General features: G+C 40.1%; 1 protein-coding gene across 1 annotated transcript; it reads right to left on the reverse strand.

Moving 5' to 3' along the window:
- Positions 1-963: 963 nt before the first annotated feature.
- Positions 964-21674, reverse strand: cblc (Cbl proto-oncogene C, E3 ubiquitin protein ligase). The gene is made up of 13 exons (XM_058647758.1): positions 21558-21674; positions 21374-21470; positions 15978-16145; positions 15271-15636; positions 9221-9367; positions 8983-9139; positions 7459-7580; positions 6844-6981; positions 6650-6737; positions 6428-6559; positions 2455-2634; positions 1187-1327; positions 964-1005 (listed from the first exon to the last, which is right to left on the reverse strand). The coding sequence occupies exons 4-13, from the start codon at positions 15630-15632 to the stop codon at positions 964-966; spliced, it is 1509 nt and encodes a 502-aa protein (XP_058503741.1). The 5' UTR covers positions 15633-15636; positions 15978-16145; positions 21374-21470; positions 21558-21674.
- Between the last annotated feature and the right edge of the window lie 2686 nt (positions 21675-24360).

Raw genomic sequence — 24360 nt, forward strand, 5'->3', positions numbered from 1 at the left:
CATACCACTGGTGGTACACGTACCACAGTTTGAGAAGACAACACTTAATCAGCTGTTGCAATACGTTAGACAACTCATCTCTTCTTTCGGCTATTTTCATCATAAATGTGAAGCTGGATCCCCACAGATCCAGAGAGTGTGGAGGGGAATCACTGCTATGAAACGTGCTCACAGTGAGCAGACGAAGACGGAGCGATGGGAATCCACAAGCAACAGATTCCATGGTTAGCTCTTGGTAAATCATGGACTCAGACTAGATTTACCAATCTATTGCTCTCTGCAGAGCAATGTTAACACAGCAATTATTTACATAACTCTGCCTGTTGCTAATGCCAACGCTAACTTTGTGCCATAGAGTCTGGAGTGGAATGTTCCTCACAAAGGTAGATTGCGTCCTTTTTTTTCTCTCCAGGCTTTGTAAACAAAGTTGAAGATGTCAGGATACGACAGGTCTGGAATAATGTCCTCTCTGGCTGTTTCCTAACTTGTTATAAGTTGCAGATATATTCAGTCTGTCAAGTTTTGCTATATATTGGTCAATCTCTGGATTTAAAGTGCGCGGTGAACTCTGAGGTTGAATCCAGCACTGGTCGTATTCATATTTCACATCTGCATTGTTCCTTGTTTCCTGATTTATTTTGTAGTATTTCCCAAGTTAAGTTTTACTTCCACTCCTGTCTCCCCTGTTGATTGTCTGCCCCACCCTGATGTGATTCACGTGTGTCTATGTACATGTGCATTGCTGTGTGAACATGCTGTGTAAGTTTAGTCAGCACAGACTGTATATCAGTACCTCATACAAGCACACTTCAAAAAACGTAACTGTCCCTTTTATTTCAAGGCTGTCTCCTAGTTTCCTTAAAGACTGTACAAATTAATTTTACATCATGTTCTACTCAAAAACATAGCTCTGTGAAAGCTTGAGCACTACTTCTGGTTTTCTTAGACAAAAAGTGTAATGTCTCACCTAATCAAGTTCGTACATCCTTCTTTGACGCCGTGAGCCTGTTTATGAGAGGAAACACATCTCAAAGATTGTGCAGGCACCAGCTACTTCTACAAACATTCACACTACAGCAGTGTGTTCAGGAACTGGAGAGAATTATTATCATATAACCAAGCTGCCAAAGCGTCATACTGTGTACAGCAACAATATGTCACTATGTGAGGTGTCTGTGAAACTTACTGAACTGGAGTGTTTGTCCACCGTCTTGCTTTCTTTCGTCTGCGGTTGGTTGGCAGGACTTGAAGAGCTTGTGCTGTTTTTAGGGGGCAGAGGTGGCATGCAGAGGTAGGAGCTGGGCACCTGGTAATCGTAACTCGAGAACTGTTGGTATGAGGGAGACAAAAAGCAGAAGACAGCCAGAGGTGACATTTGTTTTGACTTTATTTCTTCCTTGTTAAAGAACAGGACGTCCTCAGATAAACAGAGGGAGACTAGGAGGTTGTATGAGCATGCACATTCTAAACATGGTGTCTATTAAAAGGAATACTTCACCGATTTGTATTTAGCTTTGTATTACTGGACTAGAGGTCGTATTTGTGAAAAAAAAATCTTCCCAACCTCAGTTTCCCCTGAGTTGAGAAGTAGCTTCATTCTGTTCTTTGTTACCCACCAGAGACACTTGGTCCTGTTAGCGTAACTGTTAGCAACGATGCCGGACACTGTTTACATTCTGGGAATGAGGTCCCGTCCCCCTACGAGTGGGTCTAAAAAGTGCGGAATTAGCGTTGCAGTTTCAAGGCTCGGACCAAGTGTCACTGGTGGACACGCAACAAAAAAAGAATGAAGATATTTCTCGACTCAGGGGAAACTGAGGTTGGGAAGCACAATTTTTCAAAAATATCAGACTTGACTGAGGAAGCATCTGTGTATAAAGTAGCAGCACATGGGCAAGCATACTGTCAAACTGCTGAAAGAGCAGTTTTTTGAGCAGTAGAATTATCGTGTTAAATGTTCTGTGGACACTCTTTATGTTGTCAATCATACTGTTTGATTTGCTGTTGCCTCAGTCTGTCTTGTCATAAAACACGTCACTTCCTGTGTGCATAGGAATGTCCCCAGGCGACACACGATAGCAACATAGAGAAAGCTGTGTAAACCAGAGGTTCCCAAAGACAGGGTCGGGACCCACATATGGGTTGTGGAAGATTTATTTTGGGTCCCCAAATGAGATGCTGAATTTTCACACCGATTCATGTATATATGTTTTAAATATCATGCATAAAAAGTTTTAATTCAATTTTATTTTTATATTGTAATTTGGGTCACGATTGTTTGAAATCTTCAAAATTGGGTCCCCCAAATAGAAAGTTTGGGAAACACTGGTGTAAACTGTGCTTTTAATATTTAAAAGCTACTCACTACAGTTTGCACAGTAGACTAAAAGGATTCAAAGATGATCACACAGCCATGGTCGTCCAAACACACATAAAAACAATGCATTCACAAACCTTCAAGGCAGCCATTTCCTTTAGCACAAGTTCAATGTCTTCATGATCATCCTCGTCTACATTCTCCCCCTCCTCTTCCTCCCAGTGACCACTGGCTGATGGGTAGGGCTCAACGAGTATGGACTCCGTCCCTTTGATGTCACAGCGACAGTACGGGCATGTGTTGCCGGATGACTTCTGCTGAATATGAATGAAAGCAGCATGCAAACACTTGTTGACCCATTTACACCAATTGACAAAGGATGCTGAAGATGGAGCTGGCAGCAGGAGGAAAAGAGGAAGACCACAGAGAAGGTTCATGTATGTTGTGAAGGTGGACATGAGGATAGTTGGTGTAACAGAAGACAACACAAGGGACAGGACAAGATGGAGGCAGATTTTTCGCTGTGGCCACTTCTAAAGCTTCATTTCTTTTTATTTATAGGAGTGTCTTTAAAGAGAAATATGCATATTATGGGATATACTATGTTGAACAGACAGTGCACATTGTGGTTTTGCACAAATTGACTATTTTGCCTTTTTCTGCTCAGTTCAAATGATTCAGTCAGTACCTGATATACCTGCAGCAACACTTGCTTGATAAAACTCAATAACTAAACATTTAGGGATCACAAGTCTCTATCCTGAGCACAAACAGACATGCTTGTTTCGAATGTGACAGATGACCTGAGACAATCTCTCCATCTCTGAAATCCTGGAATGATTGAAATTTATACTTTTTTTAAATGTGTTTTTATTATCTGACTTCCTTTTTTTTTCATTGATCCAGCTCCAGAAGAGGCCTGTATGCAGAGTAGGTGTAGTAGAAGTGCTAATATAATTTGGTTGGTCAGAGGCCCTGTGATCCCACTGATTTCATTATGACAATGTCCCGTCACACATGGGCAACATATGGCCTCAGATCTGGATTACAAACTACAGACCAGCTTAATTCAGCCTGTGGTATCTTTAAAACATCCACCAAAAATCTGTCCAATCAATTAACATGCCTAACAAGTTTGACCATTCACCCGACATAAAAATGAAATTATGCTTGAGCAGAGTCGGCCCAAGGCATAAGCAAACTAAGCAGCTGCCCCCAGTAGTGTGTGGAGAAATAACAATTACATTTTGACACATCTAGAAATCTGGATATCTTTAGATTTAGATATCTAAATATTGTTGAGCTTAAATGATTTGGTTTTATCTTGAGTTAAATATTGTTCATTCACTAAACATCTACACAACCTTTTCTAAGTTTTAAAAACCAAAGTCATAAAACTGGTTTACTTGTTTAATCCAAGTTCAGTATCATAAAGCCTCATAAAGGTTTGGGCCGGCCCTGCTGTAGAGTGAAAAGCAAACATTTCAGTTTGACTGCTCCGTATTCACATCTCTGCCTGTTAATTCTAGCTTATTTGCATTTAAAAATGTTAGAAATGTTACGACGCATGTTGCATAATTAGGAACGGCTGAATGAGAAACATTCAGTGTGCTGATCCTGCCTCTTGTTCCTTTCATCAGTATTCAGCTGCAATTCCCTTAATGTGATTAAATGACTTTACAATTGAACTCCCTTTTGTTTTCGCTTCACTGAACATTAGCTTTTGGACATCCATGAAGCATATCTAATTTTCTTTTTATGACACCCACTAACTCACTCGCTCTTACACATGCGCTTTTTTTAATCAAAGTAAATGTGACCAACGTGATGTAAGGAGGATGTGGGCCTGAGCTCACACAGGAAGTCCTGTGGCAAATGCCAGGACTTACTGCTCTGCACCTCTGCAAATACATCATCACCTCCTGAATAAATTGCAGACTATAGCTTGCCTGAGTGAAAGAGGTAGTGGAGCATCAAGCTGTCATTTGCCAGCAGATTTCTGGAGTGGATGTCTTAAATGTCACTGTGCCATTAAAAGAGGAAGTAGGTCATTGGAGAAGCCCACATGATGTCTGAAATGTGTTTATGAGACTACTGGGTGTTATCTTATGTAATTGATTTAATTAAAAAGCCTCAATTTGATAATTTCTTGGGTACGTTAATGTGACGATGTGTGCTAAAAAGTTCCATTGTGTTTGCTTCTTTAATTATACAGATGTCACTTTTCATCTTGACACCATCTATAATTACAGCATCATTTCACAGTCCCTTTCTTGTTGAATCATTAGCGTTTATTTCCACTTCATGCTAAAACTGATCATGCAGAAAAAGGGGGGAGCAGGAGTTGGTGTGTTCTCTCCAATGATGACTAATTCATAGTGAAAAAAAAAAAAAAAAAAACCCAAGGTGGCATTTGAACTACTGCCCTGTCTGTGTTTTGAAACACAGACAGGGCAGTAGTTCACGCCATTCATGTTCAGGTTGTTTCTACACATTCTAACTAAATATTGTTGCATAGTGAGGCACATTTAGAGACATTTCACTTGTTAAAAAGTGATCTTTGTGAAATTAAAAAGACCCGGGCTAGCGACCCGGTTGAGACAAGGGTCTCTCTGCACTGAGTTTGCATGTTCTCCCCGGCTGCTGTGTTAAACAGAGCATAGTTCTCACAGTAGTCGTCTAACCACATCACCACAATGATCAGCCAAACTATAATCGTAAATCTAATCCTGTCGGCCCAGACTGTTTCACTCCACTGATCTAAAACAAACTATTACAGTAACAATCGGGGCATTGTTACTGTAATATCGTGAGAGCGTGAGCATTTGACTTTATACCGTGTTTGTATACTGTGACGATGGTCGGACGTGGCCACGACTACACAACATGGATGGCTGGGATTACAGGGGAGCTTGGCTCCACTGAACACCTACTTCAGACAGTTATGACAGTAGCTTTGTTTACATTTACAATGAATTTACAATTTACAAGGAAATAATGTGATGGTGGTCACATCATAAGTCATAAGTGTTCAGTCGGAACAGACTTTTTTGACATGTGCAGTGTCGTCTCATTCTCCAGAAGTAGTTTAACTTCCGCTGCCGTAGTAAACAAATGCTGCACATGCTCGTCCCGTTGCTGTCCGTTACCTCTTCCACGTCTGTTCATTATTCGGTTTTGTAAACAGCAGTAACAAAACAGAAATGAAGTCATGATCGGATCGACTGTTTGTATGAACATCGATCAGAATGATGATTGGTATATACCAGCCCTCTTATTATAGATTGGTATGTTTACAAGACATATTTTTATTCAGATCAGGCTTTGATTCATTGAGTGGAACGGTTGTGTACTGGACAGTATGTAGTTTTTTTTGTGTTTCCAGTAGGAATAGTGCCACAATAACCAGCCCAATACCGTTCCATTCTTTGGCACCCTTCCCTTTTAGTTACCAGAGTAAAATGGTACAGTAAGTTCAGCTAATGTCTCCACTAATGCTGTGGTATGGTGTTTGAAGGATAAAGCCCGGGGTCAGGCTTGCGCTTCAACTCAAAACAGTACCTTTACTTGGTAGACGGGGTGAGGGCCATACCCGACTGCCGTGTAGCGCAATGACAACGAACAACGACATTGAACGCAACACAACAGACAGCATTGGAGGACATTCACTTTAGAACATCTCTGGTACCCTAAGGGAAGGGTATCATAGAATAAAACAGCTGGGGCTGTTTATTTTTGTACTATTCTTAATGGAAAATGCCAAAAAGTGCTGTACCGAACCAAACCATTCCACTCAGTTTAATAAACCTAAAAGCTATTCCTACTGTTGCCACTCATGTGTGGCGGCACTGCACTGAACTCCTCTTCCCCGAGTTGGTGCAGTGCCGCTATATTTGAATAAAAAATAGACGGTGTCTTCTCGCTTGTTGTGGTTGTGAGAGAGTAGGGACATGGCAGGAGAGTAATATGATGTGTGTGTGAGAGACACACACTGCCACACAGTTCCATGTGTGTGCGCATGTTTAGCAGCAGCGCTACTTGAAAACAGGGCTCCACCAAATGTCAAGGCTGACCACACGCTTCGATAATGAAGTGGATGAAGGTTCATACCTGCCAGCCTGTGAGGCAGGGTTGGCACAGGAGATGCCCACAAGGTTGGATCCGAGTGTCCTTATCCCTCTCTGCACAGATCTTACACTGCTGGAAAGTGCTGCCGATCTCACAGTAGAGCTCATACTGCTCCTGTTGGGTGTCAGATGTCAATATCAAGAACCAAGATATGATTTCCGAGCTTAGGATCTGTGGTGTGATAAATGAAGTGCATCCACTTACTTCTGTAACTCTGACCTTTCCCCTCTGGGATGGTTCACACAAGCTCGTCAGGTCGGGGTTCACATCACGGCCATCTGGGTACAGGTAGCTGCAGGCACACACACACACACACACACACTCACACACTCAGTGGGGAAAAACTCACACACAAGGGGATAAAGAATCAGAGAGCAGTGTGTATTTGCTGTCCTTACCTGCCCTCACTGAAGCCTTCAATGAGTGCCACGTAGAGAGGTGTATTTTCAGGGATGGTCTGGATGACGTCACCATCAATGGTCACATGACCTATAGCCCACTGACCCATGCGTGTGCAGCTTAGTCGGAAGATGTAGCTGTTTGAGAAAAAGATCCTTGTAAATCACAGTGATTATAGCAGGAAATCAACCCTAAGTCATTGTGCTACTTTGACTCTGATCAGCATTTAGTTTAGTTTTCCTCGTCATTCCCATATAAATCCTCTCATTCTAGAAACATCTACACCACTGATGCAAGAATATTCTTATACTCACTGCATCACAAGGAAAAGGTGCCAAAAACTCAAAATCAAAAGACAATATGATGTAAGTGTAAAGGAGAAATAAGAAAGTTATAAATGAATCATCATACCCTAATGAATATTTAAAGTTATGTTAATAAAAGCCAATAATTGGATTTAAAGTTTGGTTGTAGTTCTGTGCTTCAAGGGTCTAATTTGAAATCAGCCACTTTCTCCACATTTATGTATCAAGCACTTTTCTGTGGTGTTTACAGTTTAGAGATAAGAGTTAGAACATCACTGCTTTGGAGCTTGTTGCTGTGTGTGTCCTCACCTTCCTGGTCGATGCAGGTAGTTTTGCAGACGAGCTACGACCTGGTCATAGGTGAGGAAGGCCATGTAGCCTGGATGGGTTACTGCCAACTGGTTCCAGTTCCTTAAAAGTGACCTCCAGGGCTAAAGGAGAAGAGAGGTTTTCAAAGTTCCTTTAACTCACTTAAAAAAAAAACAAAAAAAAAACATTTTGAGGCTGTTTCCAGCTTTCACATCAGTGACAGCATTTCGCTGGTCCTTATTCCTAATTTGCTTGATCACTTCATGCTTAATATGAACAGTGAGGGTGTTCACAAATTCATGCTGTTTATCCCTGTTGGTGAGATAAGATAAGGTAAGATAAGATAAGATAAGATAAGATAAGATAAGATAAGATAAGATAAGATAAGATAAGATAAGGTAAGATAAGATAAGATAAGTTTGTAAATCACCCCATGTTGAAATGAAAACCCAGGCATGGTGATGTGGGACACTGGGGTTCTCGCTTGGCTCTTGGTTTGCCTTTGACTAAATAAAATTGTTTCCCAACTCCCTTTAACAAAGCGCAACCAACTTTATTGCTGTGTAAATTCTGATCTCAGAGCTTTTCCGTCTGTAGCAACAAAATAAATGTAATTCTGTACATTTAACAGTTTTAAAGTAGCGGTAAAAGAGTCAAATTATATTTAACTCTTAGTATTACGTTACTATGTATTACTTAGTATTACATACTAAGTGAGTTTTGAGTTTAACGCAATCAGAATTGGTGTTAAATTGTTACTTTCTCACTGTGACAAAGGCCAGTTCTGCAGCAGCTGAAGTCACACCCATAATTCAAGCAAGGTATTATGGGCCATAGGAATGAGGTTGATATAAAGTTGAAGACCTCTCTATAAGTTAACCATTATAAAGCCTTCACACTAAACTTAGCAGGTATACCTGAAACAGTTAAAAACATTTACACCAGTGCACCACAGGGTCAAACTAAAGATAAAGGGTGATCTATCATCATCCTTCCTTGTGCAATACCATAATCAATACGCCAGGGCAAATATCAATATGTTCATTAATAAATGAAGGCGCTCTAAAGTAAGCACTTAAAAATAAGTGAGTTCACAGTGGGATAAAGGTGGAGAAACCTACGTTATTAAGAGACTCTCCATCCACATTCAATACAGAGACGTGAGGTACTTTGTTCTCCATGTTATGAATAAAGTTTTCCTCAGTTCAAAAGTTATATGATTGTCTTGCACAGAATCGGTCTATGGTGATATTGATATCGTGGACCATGTGTCGCGACGTGTAGTTTTATGCTAGAAACTAAGCAAGTCAGAGGATGAAGAAAACAACAACAACAGTCTTTGGTCCCTGTCCCAATCAATATATAATGTGATCCGCATGAGGAAAAAAATATATAAAAATGAATGTTTAGTAGTGTAGAACCCCCGTAGAACCGCCCTTGTCACCAAGAAAACAAATGTAAGCATATTTCCCAATAAGTCACACTTTTTCATTATAAAAAATGAGTGGCTAATGTTCACCTCACCTGAAAGAGTCTGGTGAAGACATCAAACTCAAACACAGATATGTGGTCATTACAGGTGAGATCGATGGTCGATTTCAGGGCCATGGACTCCATCCCTTCCTCAAATGCATGGACACGCTGAAGCTGCTGTTTAAAACTATTCCACTGGACTATGCACCTGCCAGCACACATCAGTGATATGTGGTGAATGGGCACACAACGCACGTGTAAAAGTCACAAGATTTACACACACACTCACTTGTTGCCAAACAATTTCCACCAAAACTTCTTAGCCTCTTTTGATGTTAACTTGTAGGTGTCGCCCTGAAAAGATCCATCAGGGAACATGGCCTTCATCTCCCAGAGCATGTGACTGAACAGCAAGGACAGTTTGGTCAGGTTTCTCCTGAGAACACAAGATGCAGCAGACAGTCAGTTGTGTTGCAAGGAATAGAAAAAGGTCCACAGGTAAAAACTAATGTTAATACAATATCTTAAGAATATGTTTACCACTTTATCTCATCATTAAACAGCAATTTTCTGACTGGAAACTGTTTTGAAACCACACACATAAAGAAAATAGGAACAACACAGGAGCTGCTGGTCTAGTGCTGCCTTATTTGTTAAGTTTGTGCCACTTAAGTAAATCTGAATGAAGGATTTCAAAGGCTGAAATAACACGTTTTAACTTAATGGTGAAACAGAGGCTCCAGTGTGTTGTGATTACAAAAACGCTGGTTTTCTCTTGGTGTGGGAGAGTGAGCGGTTTACAAATCAACACACAAGTCAATGAGATAAAGCAGCAATTACTTTCTTAAGTGTGAGCCAGGGGTGCCACTACACAATTAACACTAATTACGTATCTCAACCAAAACCAATTTAATTATTTTTATTATTTGTGTGTGAATATTTAAAATGTGTTGTTTTTGTTTTACTGTTACATACAATATGGTATCAATACAGTGTGAACTCCAGCTTGCAGCACAGGTGTGACTCTGTCAGTACGTTCCATACATGTGCACACATAAAAGGTAGTCCAGCTCACAAACAGGATGCTCTGTCTCTGTCAGCAAATACCACAAAATGTTCCATGGGCCAGTTTGTCACCTCAGGCTATTCTTGAGTCTTAGCACCTTGCATTTAATTTTTTTATTTATTTGCAAAAGTTCTAACCGCAATTTCCACTTAGCCACTCCCTGAAGATGAGAGTTTAATGCTGAACATTTGTCAAAATGTATATTCACTAGCACTAGCATGATCTGACCCTGTTGATCTTTGATGAAATGCTTAGAACTGAGTTCATTCAGTCAAGATACAGTGTGTAGAATTTAGGGGGGGATGTGTTAAGAGACACTGAAAATCAAGAACTGTTATCTTTTATCTTCATATTTCCATCATTCAGCCGTAGTCTATGTAGAAGCTCCTGAGCCACACGACAAATAGATAAATCTAGAGTAGAATCAAATAGAAGCAAATGGGGGATGTTGCATCAATATGACCAACGTGGCATCTACTGTATGTAGTTAATGTACAGTACAGTATAGCTCCATGGTTGTACCACCGTGTTTGTACAGTAGCTCAGGATGGACAAAATCACACCCTGGCTGGAGGACAGGCTTTCTGTATTTTGGATTGCAAAATGCATGTGAAGTCATTAGTTGACAGACTTTATTTTTTGGGTAAATTTTGACTCGTTTGTGTAGCACAGAAGGGCAGTATCAGGGGGTAGGTGTGGCAACTCGGTGTGGCATCCAGATAGAGTAAGATGGGCTAATCAGGAGAGTCAGAGCACCTGAGGAAGTTTGGATGAGGAGGATCTCTGGGGCAGGGGAAGCTCTTTTGTCTGCCAGAGTCAAGCTGGAGAGATGTGTGTGTGACTCAGACGCTATTGGTATGTACATTTTATTTTAGTTTAATGACATTTGTGATGCAGGTCTGTGCTGTTAAATTTGTCATCAGTCTGGCGATGACAGTTTATTTCATTTGGCTTTTTATCTGAATTATGTCTGTGAATTGAGGGGATTATTAACTACTGATAAACCAGATGGTTTAGACTGGATTGGCAATGTGATGAGTTTGTGGGGAGTTATTTATTTTAGTTGGAATGGTTGATATAACTATTAATAATAATTTTTTTATATATTTATTTTTCTTTATTTGAATCTGATTTGATTCATTCACTTTGTTTGTAAATAGAAGCGAGGGAGGTAAAATCATTGGATGCATTAAATATACTAAAGATTCAAAGGTTATGATTTGTAATTTCTCTTGAAAATAAATCGGTTTAAAAATAGATCCTAAAGAGATGTGTTTATTTCATTTACACTGTATTATTAAATGGTCTAAATTTATTTTCACTCTTTAGATTTACAGTATGATTTAACTTAAGTAATGATCATAGATTGTGATGTGATTATGCATTTATTTGATTAACTTACTAACTGACAAACCTAATTTTGTTTCTATCTAGATGATCAATCTACACGTACTGTATTCAATGATGTCAGTAAAGTGTCCTCTGTTGCCCTCTATGCCTGGCCGAGTTTAGGCAGGCATTGGTGTGAAGACCAGAAGAAACTCGACAATGCAACTTCACCCATAGATGCCACTAAATCCCACATGTGGCTCATTCAAGCACAAATTTGAAGTGGCTCTGTCCACCTCACCTACCCCCCCACCCGAGACCCTCGTGCGGAGGATGAAGTGGTGGAAGATGGATGGATGAACGTTAAGTGTTTGTAGGATAATTTCACAACATTCTATTTCTACTTCATGGCATGTAAGAGGCAATAATATGATAAACATGTAATAATACTAATACTACAAATAATTACAGCTCCTTAAAAGCTGTAGTGTCTAACTTACAATACAATACAAATGTAAACAAATGTCTGTTATGTCTAAACCATTCACTACAATTCCATCAATTGGACGACTGTCCTTGTCCCAAACATGTCTATTTATTGACTTAAGTGTTTCTGCCTCCGCTCTGCTCGGGAACGAAGCGCCTGCTTTCAGCTTGTTAGAATAAGGCAGTTTCCAGTATATCATGCAGAGGGATGTTAGTGTTCATCACCTTAAAAATATCCAGTTCTTTAAGCTGATAGGACATAAAATTTGGCCTCCTTGTCAGTCCAAATACATATCAGCCTGAATTTCTTATTCATCTGTATTAGCCATGGCTGGGAACTGTGGCTCAGCCTTTCCTCAACGGAACATGCAGCATTAGCTCTACTCCCAGTCGCATTATCTGGGTGTGTGTTAGTCTGACGTTTGAATTTAATTTAGTACAATTTCAGTCAGACTGACTTGTTTACATGTGCTTAAATTTTAGTTTAACTAACAATAAACTTTTTTTCTGATGTCATGTAAACATACATTCAAATGAATTCACACAAGGCTGACACATTTTTGTTCAGTACATATATATATATATATATATATATATATATATATATATATATATATATACATATTTATACACACGTTATATTGTTTCCGTTTAAGAAGATCAAACAGAAACAGAATAATATCAACAACAAATATTGAGTGAAGTTTTAATTATTTAGTTTTTCAGTGGTATTGCTTTGTTTATCTGTGTGGATACTGCACCTTCTCACTAAGCAATTATTATTCAATATGTGCATGTATGTGTGTGTGTGTGGTCCAGGTGTTACGGTCTGTACTGTCTTGTCTGTTTATTCTCACTTCTGCTTTTAGGCCGTTTACAGCCCTACAGAAATCTCACTTAAGGGTGATTATGAACTCTTTTGTTACCTATTTAACAGAAGTAGGCTGCGGCTCCTGCTGTGAGTCTGAGAGAACAGCTTAGAACAAGACACTTAAAAAAAGACTTTGTAGAACGGGCTGTGATGTCAGAGTCACATTTTATTTGTCCACATGACTGCCCATGCAGACACAGCTGTGGCAAGAAGACCACAGTGTGTGTGTGTAAAATTACTGAAGATGATGCAAAAAATCTTCACGTATGGCTGATCTGACTTTTACAGCAGAATTTTCCCATCACAGCTCTGACATCACCATTCATCACAAATGTTGTGGCTCATGTGGGTTAAATGTCTTATTTGTAATTATTATTACCGATAAAAACAGCACCCGTACCTGTTCCTCTCGCATTATTTATTTTACACCAGTGTGTGCAGTGTGCCAAGTTAGAAGCCTGTCAAGTGTTCAACAGGTATTTAAAGTGGACACGGCACACACTGGTGTGTTCTTTCAACAGAGAACATAGAAGTGTGTGAAGTGACTCCCTAATTAGTTGCCTCTCTATTTGTTTCTCTATTTAAGCCTGTCATGTAACATGTTGGACAGTTATGGTCAATGATCTGTATTTACAGAGAACTTTTCTCATCGTGATGACCATTCATTTACACTACAGTTTGCCATTCACTCACACGCCGCAGGAGCAACTGGGGGTAAAGTGTCTGGCCCAAGGACACACCGACATGTAGACTCGACGAGCCGGGAAACGAACCTACAACCTTCAAGTTAAAAGACGACTTGCTCTACTGCTGAGCTACAGCCGGCCCCGAAGAATAGAACGGTGTCATGAGCAGAAACGTGCGAGATGCCACTTGTGTTTTATTTATATACAAAACTTTAAGTCTTACTTCTCAAATACACGTTATATCACCATTTAAATGTAAATTAGAGAAAATGTACGTGGCGGTGGATCCCGGAATTTTTCCAGCCAACAAATTTAACCTAAATAATTGCTATTTTAATGTCTGTAATGACGACATGATGCACATTGATACAGTCAAAGCTTGATTCCAGTCTGTCCTCATTAGAGTTCAGTGTTGATAAGGTATCATAACCAGCTGCGTTGACATAAACTGAGAAAGTCTATATCGAGCTGCTCACACTCAGAAGTTACTGTTCTTCTTTCCACTTTTGTCACATTAGCGTCACGATGATGTGGGTTTGACCTCAGAGGAAAAAGTGACTCCATATAACTGGAAAACCAAACTGAAAAGAACGTGGTCATTTTTATTTCACATTTTGCAAATTTTCTGAATAGCCCAGGTCATTGGATAAACGTGTATGAGGTGTCTTTCTACTATTCCTTACAGTCAATTTGGAAGGTTCATATGCTGAGAGGATAAATGTATTATTTCATCTTTAAATGGTCACTCAAATATAGAGTATTTTTCAGTATTTTTCATCTGCTCAGGTCGTATGTGAGGTCATGAATTTTATTAGTCTTTAAAATAAAATATAATGTACACAACTTAGAAAAATAATTATGAAAACATCGTGATCTGTCAGAGACATGTTGCTTTGGAAGCGTTACGTTTTCATGTGCGTCACAAATTCACTGCCTTTAATTAAACCCCTCAAATTTCACTCTCATTGCTGTGCTTCCTTTTTTTTACACAAGACACATCATTTGTCAAGCTGCGGATAATTACTTTCATGCTTTAATTTTTTTATGGCTTATATGGTTGATAAAGCCAGTGTGATGGTGTCAGTCCTAAACTTAAAAAAATTGATTAAAGGACAGAAGATTGATTTACTTTTTTTCTGTATCAACTAAACAATAAATTATAAAAATAATTAAATTCTGAGTGAAGAATGGTTTCACGTCCACATTTTAGCGGCTGGAAATAATGGTAACACTTACTAACATGCGTAAAAGTAGCACACTGGCCCTTTATTAGTAAATATTAAGCACATATTAACACTTTATCTTGAATCGTAATTCATGTCGTAATAGAATAAGGTTATGTAGAATAAGGTGTTAGTATGTGCTTAATAATTACTAATAAAGGGCTAGTATGCTACATATATAAGTTAGTAAGCACGTAGTTAATGGTGAATATGTGTTCCCTGATATAGTTACCAAAATGATGCCCCCTTTGCTGTTAAATTCTTTTGTTTGCCTGTTTTTCTTTTCTATTATATTATATTATATTATATTATATTATATTATATTATATTATATTATATTATATTATATTATATTATATTATGTTCTGTTCAATTTTATTCCAGCTTTGCCTGGACTCCGATAGCCAATTTAATTTAAAATTTAGAGAATTGTTGTTGCTGTTAATACAACAACAGCATAGTTAATATATTAACTATAATATTATAGTTAATATATTCATTTGTTTATTTTTAGCTGTTTTTAGCTTTTTTTTTCGATTTTATATGATAGAGAAAACAAATGCACTCTGTGACTTTGTATCTTGGTAATAATGTCGATTAAGAGAAATCTGGGGAAAAAAAGGTGAAGTTATGATGTGGTTTCTTCGTAGAATGTTCAGTTTTTTTTTTTTGTCTCACCTGCAGTTTGATGCCTCCTCGAATATCTTCTCCCGTCCCTCTTTAAACAGCAGCACAGCTCTTTCTGTCTTATCCAGCAGGTTCCTGATGTGGACTCTCAGGTAGACAGCCTCGTCCCCGCGGGGCACGTGTCCTCCTGCAGCCTTAGATCCTCTGTAGGGCTCCCAAACCTGCAGGAGCAACGCTGTGGTCTCAGATACCAGGTCTGGCAGGTATGGTGGACTGTTCCTCAGGCCCAGGCGGGGGTTTGCGCACAGCTCATGGAGCTTGGCCAGTCTTCTGAGGGCCTTATCCACCAGCCGCCGGACTCCACTCATCGGGGGCTCAGAACTTGAGGCTCCTGGACCTGCTGCCGCCATCATTTCACTGCAGTGTGTGTCGAAGTGACGCAAAAACCTTCTTTAAATGTCAGTCTGTTAGTGTGAATGAACATATAGAAGTGCTCATACAACGGCTTTACATTAACCAGCAATGGACGTGTGCGACCGACAGCATTTAAGAAAATTCTGTCCAAAACTTCCACTGCTGTGCTTCAGTAACTAACACACAACAGGTCAACTCTGACAACGGAAGAACAACAATCATCATCACACTCTTTTGTCTCCAACCTCTAACTCTCCACACATTCAGCCTTTCACTCCACATTCATGCTCGCAGCCTCGCAGTCCTGTATTATCAAGGTCAACAGAGCTGAGACACGTACTCACAGCACAGGAAACCTGCTCTCTGTCACGGCCTCAACTGCTGCTGCTCTCTGTCTTTCTTCTCTCACTCTCTGTCTTGATGTCACCTCCTCTGTGTCTCTTCTTCTGCTTGGTGCAAAGCCTTGATTGGTTTCCTGGTTTCATGCAGAAAAACAGGTTTGTTTCTATGCTCTGCTAGAGAGAGAGAGAGAGAGAGAGAGAGAGGTGGGAGGGTGAAAAAAAGAGGTGTGGACTCAACTAAACATTGACTCAGAATGAAAGAAAGCCTCAGGGTGTTGTGTTAGTATCCAGCCAGGTTGAGCGGTTGGCTACTAACAGACAGGATGTCTTGGGAAATGAGAGCAAAGGTAAAGATTCAGTGACTGCAACAACCTGATACTGAGCTGTTAACTTGGCCTGTCCCGGGATTTGACCCGGCGACCCTTCATGGGCTGCCCCAATGGCCACAGTGTAAAATCCTTCCAAATGAATTGAAACACAATGTCCCTTCCTTTATGTCACTGCTTCCTGGCCCACTAGTGGACCTTGGAGGTATTGCAGGTTGGCCCCAGGGTACATTGATATAGCAAGACTTTTCTAGACTTGATGGCCACTGAAAGCTGCTTTACACTACAGTTTTGCCGTTCACCCATTCACACCCATAGACACCCATTCATACAGTGCATCTACAGTATCTGCAGCACACATTTTCTATTACCTTTCCCACTTCACACGTCTTGCCCAAGGACACATCAACTAGCACAGGCGGGAATCGAACCGCAACCACCCAGTTGAAAGACTACATTCAAGCCTCATGAGGACCGGCCCTCTGTCGCCCCACATGTGGCTTCTAAGTCAGGACTGTAATGTCGAACCTTTAAGTGTGAACAAATGTCTCTTTTTGGTCAAAAGAGACAACAAAGAAGACTGCACTGTACGCAGGAAGTGATGTATTTCATGTCAAGACAGATGGAGGCAGCAGCAACATTGCACAAGTAAAGCGAGACAACTGCAAACAAGAAAACGCAAAGACGTGTCCACAAGGTAAAATCTACTGCTCAGAAACCCGGTTGTACCACAGTTTGATGGACTAAAACTGTCTTGTCACCACCCGGCCCTGCACTGCTGCTGTGTACACACAAACGCTCCCTCAGTCAGGTCTGACAGTGTTGCTTGACAGAGCCTGTTTTCAGTTACAAGTAATCAATAATCAATCAAATAATAATAACATCATTCTAAGTCACAAAGACCAAACAGAGGCAGAATAACAACATGAACAAAAACTCACCCGTTTACACAAGTTACACAAGTTTTACTCACAAGTTACACACTGCAGCTTTAATTACAATCATAATTGTGATTGTTTATGATGATTACTCTGCTGGTACATAAGTGATGAGTTATTTTCATTTCAGTGTTGTGGACCTCAGAAGATGTGTATCATTTTTACTATCCTCAAACCTCTAAAGTTTACTGCACATACAGTATGTTGTAAAAACACACATGACACAATTACATACACGGTATGTATAAAACATCAGTGCAAATACAAATGTAAATCATAAACCTACTGTATTTAAAATGAACAATTCAGTTATAACTTTGGTGATGGTAGAAATGTTTCTCTTTTAGCGCCATCATCTGGACAAAAGGGGCCAATATTGGGATTAACAATTGAACAGCTGGAAAAACTAAGATGATTGTTGTTTTTTTCAGCCTGAAATGTAGTTTTGGATAAATATTAACATGCTAACAAAACCCAAAGAGACAGTATACTGTCTCTACTGAAAGTAGCAACATGTCACATTTAAGAAAGTGAAACCAGTAAATATTCATCATTATATATATATATACAGTATGACTCCCTGTGTGTCTGTGTGTTTTCCACGCACACACGACTTCCTTCCACAATCCAAAAACATGCAATATGGGGATTAGGTCAATTGTACACTCTAATGGCCCTTTTCCACTATGTTCCCAGCTCACCTTGGCTCGCCTCAGCACGACACGGTTTATCTCCACTATAAAAATGTACCTACTCAACGTGGGCGGAGTCATCACTGCACAGCTGCATGAAACTACAGTGACTTTGTTTTACACAAGACACACATACACACAAACGAGTGACTAGTGACTTGTAAAGCAGTTGTTTTCGGTGTAACTGAATCACTAGAATCAGTTCATTAAAAGCATTTGTTCAGTACTTCCTCCATGACCAGAACTGTGACAGCACTCGCACCAGTAAGCATGCTTGGAACCTCGCCGAGCAGGTACTAAAAAAGGACCTCGTACCAGGGGATTGGCACGGCACCGCCTGCGACCGTCATGTGGAAGATAAAGCTGGAGAAAATGGATACGTGGATATACAATATGAATGAATCACTAATGACAAGTGTTCCACACACATTATGTGACGTTTCTGAAATTAACTCATCACTCAGATTGATCTGTTTTAAATTATGATGAGAAGCCAGATAATCATCAAAAGTCTAAACGGAAAACCCAGGGGTCATGACATAAATTATAAATTTCTTTACTGTAGGAGCCATTTTTGAGTTAGTGTCTTGTGCAAGTTTTATTTTTGACCACAAGGGTGCAGTACCGTTTTCTTTTTGTTTGCTTGACAGCCCAGCTACCTAATTACACTAAATGAGTGTAATTAGTTTGAGTTGGATGGTGGTGGGCACACAGTTCTTACCGACAGCCAGAGGAAAGCCAGGAATCGTTTGCCACAATCCACATCTACAACTACAATTTTCTGTTTGTTAATAACTTTTTTGCTGCAATAAATGGGATCATCACCCAAAGAGACCAACCTTGCACAACCTTTTTTCCTTTTTGTTTTTCCTCTGAACTCCAGTAAAGTTCTTCCTCCAACCACCATCAGGTGACAACCAAGTTTTTGTTTTTGGAAAGTTACCACACAAGTTAGAACTCACCAGCCCTGTGGAGAAAAAGGACATTATTGGAAGGAGGCTGCTGGGAGCCATGGATCTCGCAAACACCTCCTCTCTTCTCCAGACAGTGCTGCAGATGATGAAGGTAAAATGAGACACAGCAGATAATAAAAACTGAGCCTGTTTGAGTGATTTAAGGAAACTGGACCGTGTTGTTGGAACTGGATTTCATGATTTCATGGATGTTGATGGGATGGAAAATATATATGAAATGCAAAGTTAATTGGAAACTGGAGGAACTAATTACCACCTGTGAATGACTGATATTGTTCTGCTGCTGACGTCACATGTTGACATATTGACAGTTTGAAAATGGAAGAAAGCGCTGATGTTGAAATTGTTATTTCGGAGGAGTGCACTGCAAAAAGTGATGTTGAAAAAAGAGAGAGAAAATTAACTGTGAAAGGTGTTTCACTTCTAATGGAAAACCTACAAAAGAACCGGATGTTAACCTTGAAGCAAGCATCCAAAATTAAGCTGCAGATCGATAATCTGCTATTTGTCAAAATAACAACTGATACTTTGTGCAGTGTTGAGAACCTTTTAAGGAGTTTAATAAGCTATGTGATGCTGCTGCTGAAATTCATGATGCATTATTGGAAATGCCACTGCCTGAAGAAGAGTATGAAATGCAGCAAACATGGTTTAAACAGAATATGCAAGCAAATAAAAATTTCATGTGTGATGTGAACAAATGGTTGAAGGATGCTCACAAGACTGTGACAAAGAGTCTGTAATTCAGGATGAGATTCAACCACATGCTGACCAGGAGGGTGATATTCAACCCAATGACAGTATTTCAAATGTTTCCCCCCCTGGAAAAACTCGGGTCTCATCTAAGTCCAAATCTTCTATCACAAGTTCTGCATGCTTACGAGCAAAAACTGAAAAGGCAGCACTAATCCAACACATTGCTGCTCTGGAGAAGAAACATGCACTGGAGGCTCAGGAGGAAAAACTGCATGCTGAACAGGAAAAATTGAAAAGACTGAAGGAGCAATTGGAAATGGAAACACAATTGGCTGCTGCTACAGCTGAAATATGCATACTGGAAAACAGCGTGGTGGGAAGTGGCTCTGCACCAGCCGATGGAATTAACTCATATTTCAATAAAGCTACAAAATCAAAAACAGAAAAATCCAACGACAGAGCCACCATTACAACAACAACAACAACAACAACAACCCTCACACCTGCGTGATGCACGTCCTAAGGAAAGAAAACCTGCCCAGACACAACTATGGGAAAAACTCACTTCAGTACAACCAATGCAATCCTTACAAAGGCCACTAGGAGGCAATACACCTGTCTTCAATTCACTACAAGACTAACACACAACAAATGATCACAAATGAAAACGAAATTCAGGACATTGGCAACATTATGCAGCGACAGACAGAAATCACTGCTCAGTTAGTTCAACAGCAGCACTCAGCATCTCTTCCACCTTGAGCAATATACATATTTGATGGTGACCCTCTACAGTATGGATCTTTTATCATGGCATTTGAACAGGGAGTTGAAAGAAAGGTCAGTAATCTCCAGGACTGATTGTACTACCTAGAACAGTACACCAGGGGGCAGCCAAGAGAACTGATCAGAAGCTGCTATCACATGCCAAATGATCAAGGCTATGACAGAGCCAGGTATTTGTTAAAGGAACACTTTGGCAATGAAATGAAAATTGGAGCAGCTTACATGGAGAAAGCCTTACGTTGGCAACCAATAAAAGCTGAATATGTTGGTTCTCTTCAAACATACATGTTTTTTTGAGAGGATGCTGTAATATGATGGAAAGTCTACAGTAGAGATGAATGTACCCTCACACTTGAAACAACTTGTGATGAAACTTGTGAGAGACATGGAAGCAGAGTCTTGTTATCTGATTTGGTCCATTTTCTAGAACATCAGATCAAAATTCTCTCCAATCCTGTCTTTGGTAACATACAAGACACACAGACTGCTACATCTAAAGGAAAAACTCTCATAAGATCTGGAACCAGAAGTAAATATCCTGCAACTGTGGCAGCTGTCAACACTTCAGCAGATATAAAGTCTACAGAAACACCAATCTCCCATGCCTTTACCAAATCAAAAAGCAAGACTACATCATGTTGCATATGTAAAGAGGATCACACAATAGAAGATTGTGTATATCTTAAGAGAAAGATGCATCATGAGAAAATTGATCTTTTAAGGCAGAGTAATGTTTGTTTTAGCTGTTTAAAACCAGGTCATATCAGCAAGACTTTTAAAAATCGTCTAACATGTAATGTATGCAACTCCACGCATCCCACAATTCTTCACATTGCTGCTAAATTCACAACATCCGAACAACCAAACAACGCTGTTGTCCCTCAGCAGACCTGTGCTCGTACTGGGGCCGGTAAACAGGAAAGTGTTCTCTCAACTGTACCTGCACAAGTAAAGGTTAAGAATGGAAATAAAATTTTGACAACTTACGCTTTCCTTGATCCAGGAAGCTCGGCTACCTTTAGTACAGAACGCTTGATGAGACAGCTGAACATGGACAGCATCCAAACACACATCTTCCTGCGAACTATGGGACAGGCACATACTATACAGACTCATGTTCTGACTGGACTGGAAGTAGCTGGTTATGATGACAACAGTTTTCTAGACTTACCTGAGGTTTACACTCAGCAAACCATGCCGTTACGAGACACAATATCGTAACAGAAAAGGATATCAGAAAATGGCCTCATCTGCAAAGGATTAAAGTTCCCAAGCTTGATGTTGTAGTGGATTTGTTGATTGGCACAAATGCCCCAAAGCTTTTGGAACCTTGGGAAATCATTAACAGCTGTAGCGATGGACCCTACGCTGTTTGAACCCTACTGGGATGGGTGGTGAACGGCCCACTTAGAGGAAGTGGAAGTGATACGGGGAAGAATGGCTGCCCTACTGTCACTGTCAATAGGATCTCCATTGATAAAGTGGAACAGTTGTTGATTACACAATACAATCAAGACTTCAATGAAAGGTCATGTGATGACATCTTAATGTCAAGAGAGGATATGCGATTTCTCCAGATCATGGAAAAAACAACTTGTCTTGAACACAACCACTACTGTGTTGACTTGCCCTTTTAAGGATGATGATGTCATAATGCCAAACAATCGGTGCATTGTTGAACAACGTGTAATGAGCTTGAAAAGAAAGTTTCAGAGGAACAAAGAATATCATCAGGAGTATGTGCACTTCCTTGATGATGTCATTAAAACTGGTTACGCGGAGCAGGTGCCTCAACAACAACTGAAAGGAACTGAAGGCAAAATCTGGTTCATACCACATCATGGGGTGTATCATCCTAAAAAGAAAACATTAAGAGTTGTATTCGACTGTGGAGCAAGTTACAAAGGCACCTCCTTGAACAGCCAGGTGTTACAAGGCCCGGATCTCACAAATTCCCTTTTTGGTGTTCTTCTGAGATTCAGACAGGAACCAGTTGTCATAATGACCGATGTTCAAGCTATGTTTCACCAGGTGAGAGTATCCCAGAAACATGTTGACTTTCTTCGTTTTTTGTGGTGGCATAATGGAGAAGTGACACAACCTCTGGTGGATTTCAGAATGAAGGTTCATATTTTTGGGGCAACATCTTCGCCAAGCTGCGCCAATTATGCACTAAAGAGAGTTGCTGATGACAACATGGCTCATTACAGTGACAAAGTGTTACAGACCATGAAAAATAACTTCTACGTGGACAATTGTTTAAAGTCTGTGTCCTCAGAACAAGAAGCTTTGCAGATGGTGCAAGATCTCACTTCTGCATGTGCAAAGGGAGGCTTTCGGCTCTCAAAGTGGATGAGCAATAGTCGAGCAGTTATAGCAAGCATCCCTGAAGAAGATCGTTCTAAAGCATCCAAAGAGCTCAATTTGGATAAAGACATCTTACCTGTGGAAAGAGCTCTTGGGTTGCACTGGTGTGCAGAATCACACATGTTCATGTTCATGTTCAAGATTGCACTTGAAAGTCGTCCGTGTACACACCGTGGAATCTTGTCAGTGGTTAATTCTATCTACGATCCTCTTGGATTCTTGTCACCATTCACACTGCCTCCCAAGCTGATGCTACAAGAGCTGTGCAACAGAAAAATTGGTTGGGATGACAAAATATCACAAACCTGTTTACGGAAGTGGACACAGTGGCTGACAAATCTTCATAAACTGTCACTGTTAAAGGTGGAACGGTGTATCAAGCCGAAGGACTTTGGAAAGGAAAGCAATGCACAGATGCATCACTTCTCAGATGCTAGTGAAAATGGATACTGTTTCTTATCTGAGACTGAAAGGCATCTCTAAAGAAGTAAGTTGGTATGGTTGGAAAGTCCAGAGTTGCTCCCATGAAACAAACCACAATACCCAGACTTGAACTTACAGCTGCTGTATTAGCTATCAGACTGGACAAGATGATTACAAAGGAGCTTCAACTGGAATTGGACCAGTCAATTTTCTGGACCGATAGCACAACTGTGCTTAATTACATTTCAAGTGAAACAAAGAGATTCCACACATTTGTAGCAAACAGAGTGGCTGTTATACGTGAAGCTACAGAAGTGACCCAATGGAGATACATAGGATCTAAGAAGAGGTCGCAAGAGGACTGTCAGCAGATGATTTTCTAAAACGTGAGCGATGGATCAAAGGACCAGAGTTTCTGCTGTCTGATGAAAGAAACTGGCCAAAACAGGAGGTGAACAAACCTGAGGTCAAACGAGACATCATGATTAATGCTTGTGTTGTTGATGATGCATCCAATGCTACGAACATGCTTCTCAACTATTTTTCAGATTGGGAAAAACTGAAAACTCGCCTTGTTTTTGAAGTTTAAAGATCTGCTTCAAGAACGAAGGAAACAAGGTAAATCACCTCATGAACACTCATGCAATAAAAACAAAGGACATCAGAAACACAAAGCAAAGACAATGTTGCAGAACTGGAAATTGTTCGCCTCTGCCAACAGCAAAGATTTCAAAGGGGAAAAGGGAAAGAGTAGGAGGCTGACTTAGGAAGGCATCCATGCCTGAGACAATGAAACATCCCATAATTCTATCTAAGGATCAGCCAATATCTAAACTCATTTTACAACACATTCACAAGCAAGTGGATCATGCTGGACGTAATCACATGATATCTGCTCTTCGAAAAACCTACTGGATTACGAATGCAAACTCTGCCTGCAGAAAAATCCTTGCTGACTGTGTTATTTGTCGTCGTCTTCAGGGGAGAGTTGGAGAACAGAAAATGTCTGACCTTCCAGTGGAAAGAATCTTGCCAGACTTGCCACCATTTACTAACATGGGTGTGGATTATTTTGGACCATTTGAAATCAAAAGAGGTCACAGCCTGGTCAAAAGATACAGAGTGGTCTTCACATGCATGACTAGTCGAGCAGTACATCTTGAAGTAGCCCACTCAATCACTAC

Source organism: Solea solea, chromosome 13 (genome assembly GCF_958295425.1).
Source record: "Solea solea chromosome 13, fSolSol10.1, whole genome shotgun sequence".
In the NCBI taxonomy this organism is placed as follows: domain Eukaryota; kingdom Metazoa; phylum Chordata; class Actinopteri; order Pleuronectiformes; family Soleidae; genus Solea; species Solea solea.

Bases quoted from the DNA above. Each gene is read 5' to 3' on its own strand.
- cblc (XM_058647758.1), bottom strand. From the start codon at position 15,632: ATGATGGCGGCAGCAGGTCCAGGAGCCTCAAGTTCTGAGCCCCCGATG. The intron at 9,368-15,270 runs GTGAGACAAAAA...TTGTGTTCTCAG, and splicing joins GAGGAGGCATCAAACTGCAG to GAGAAACCTGACCAAACTGT. The intron at 6,738-6,843 runs GTAAGGACAGCA...GTGTGCCTGCAG, and splicing joins GAAGGCTTCAGTGAGGGCAG to CTACCTGTACCCAGATGGCC.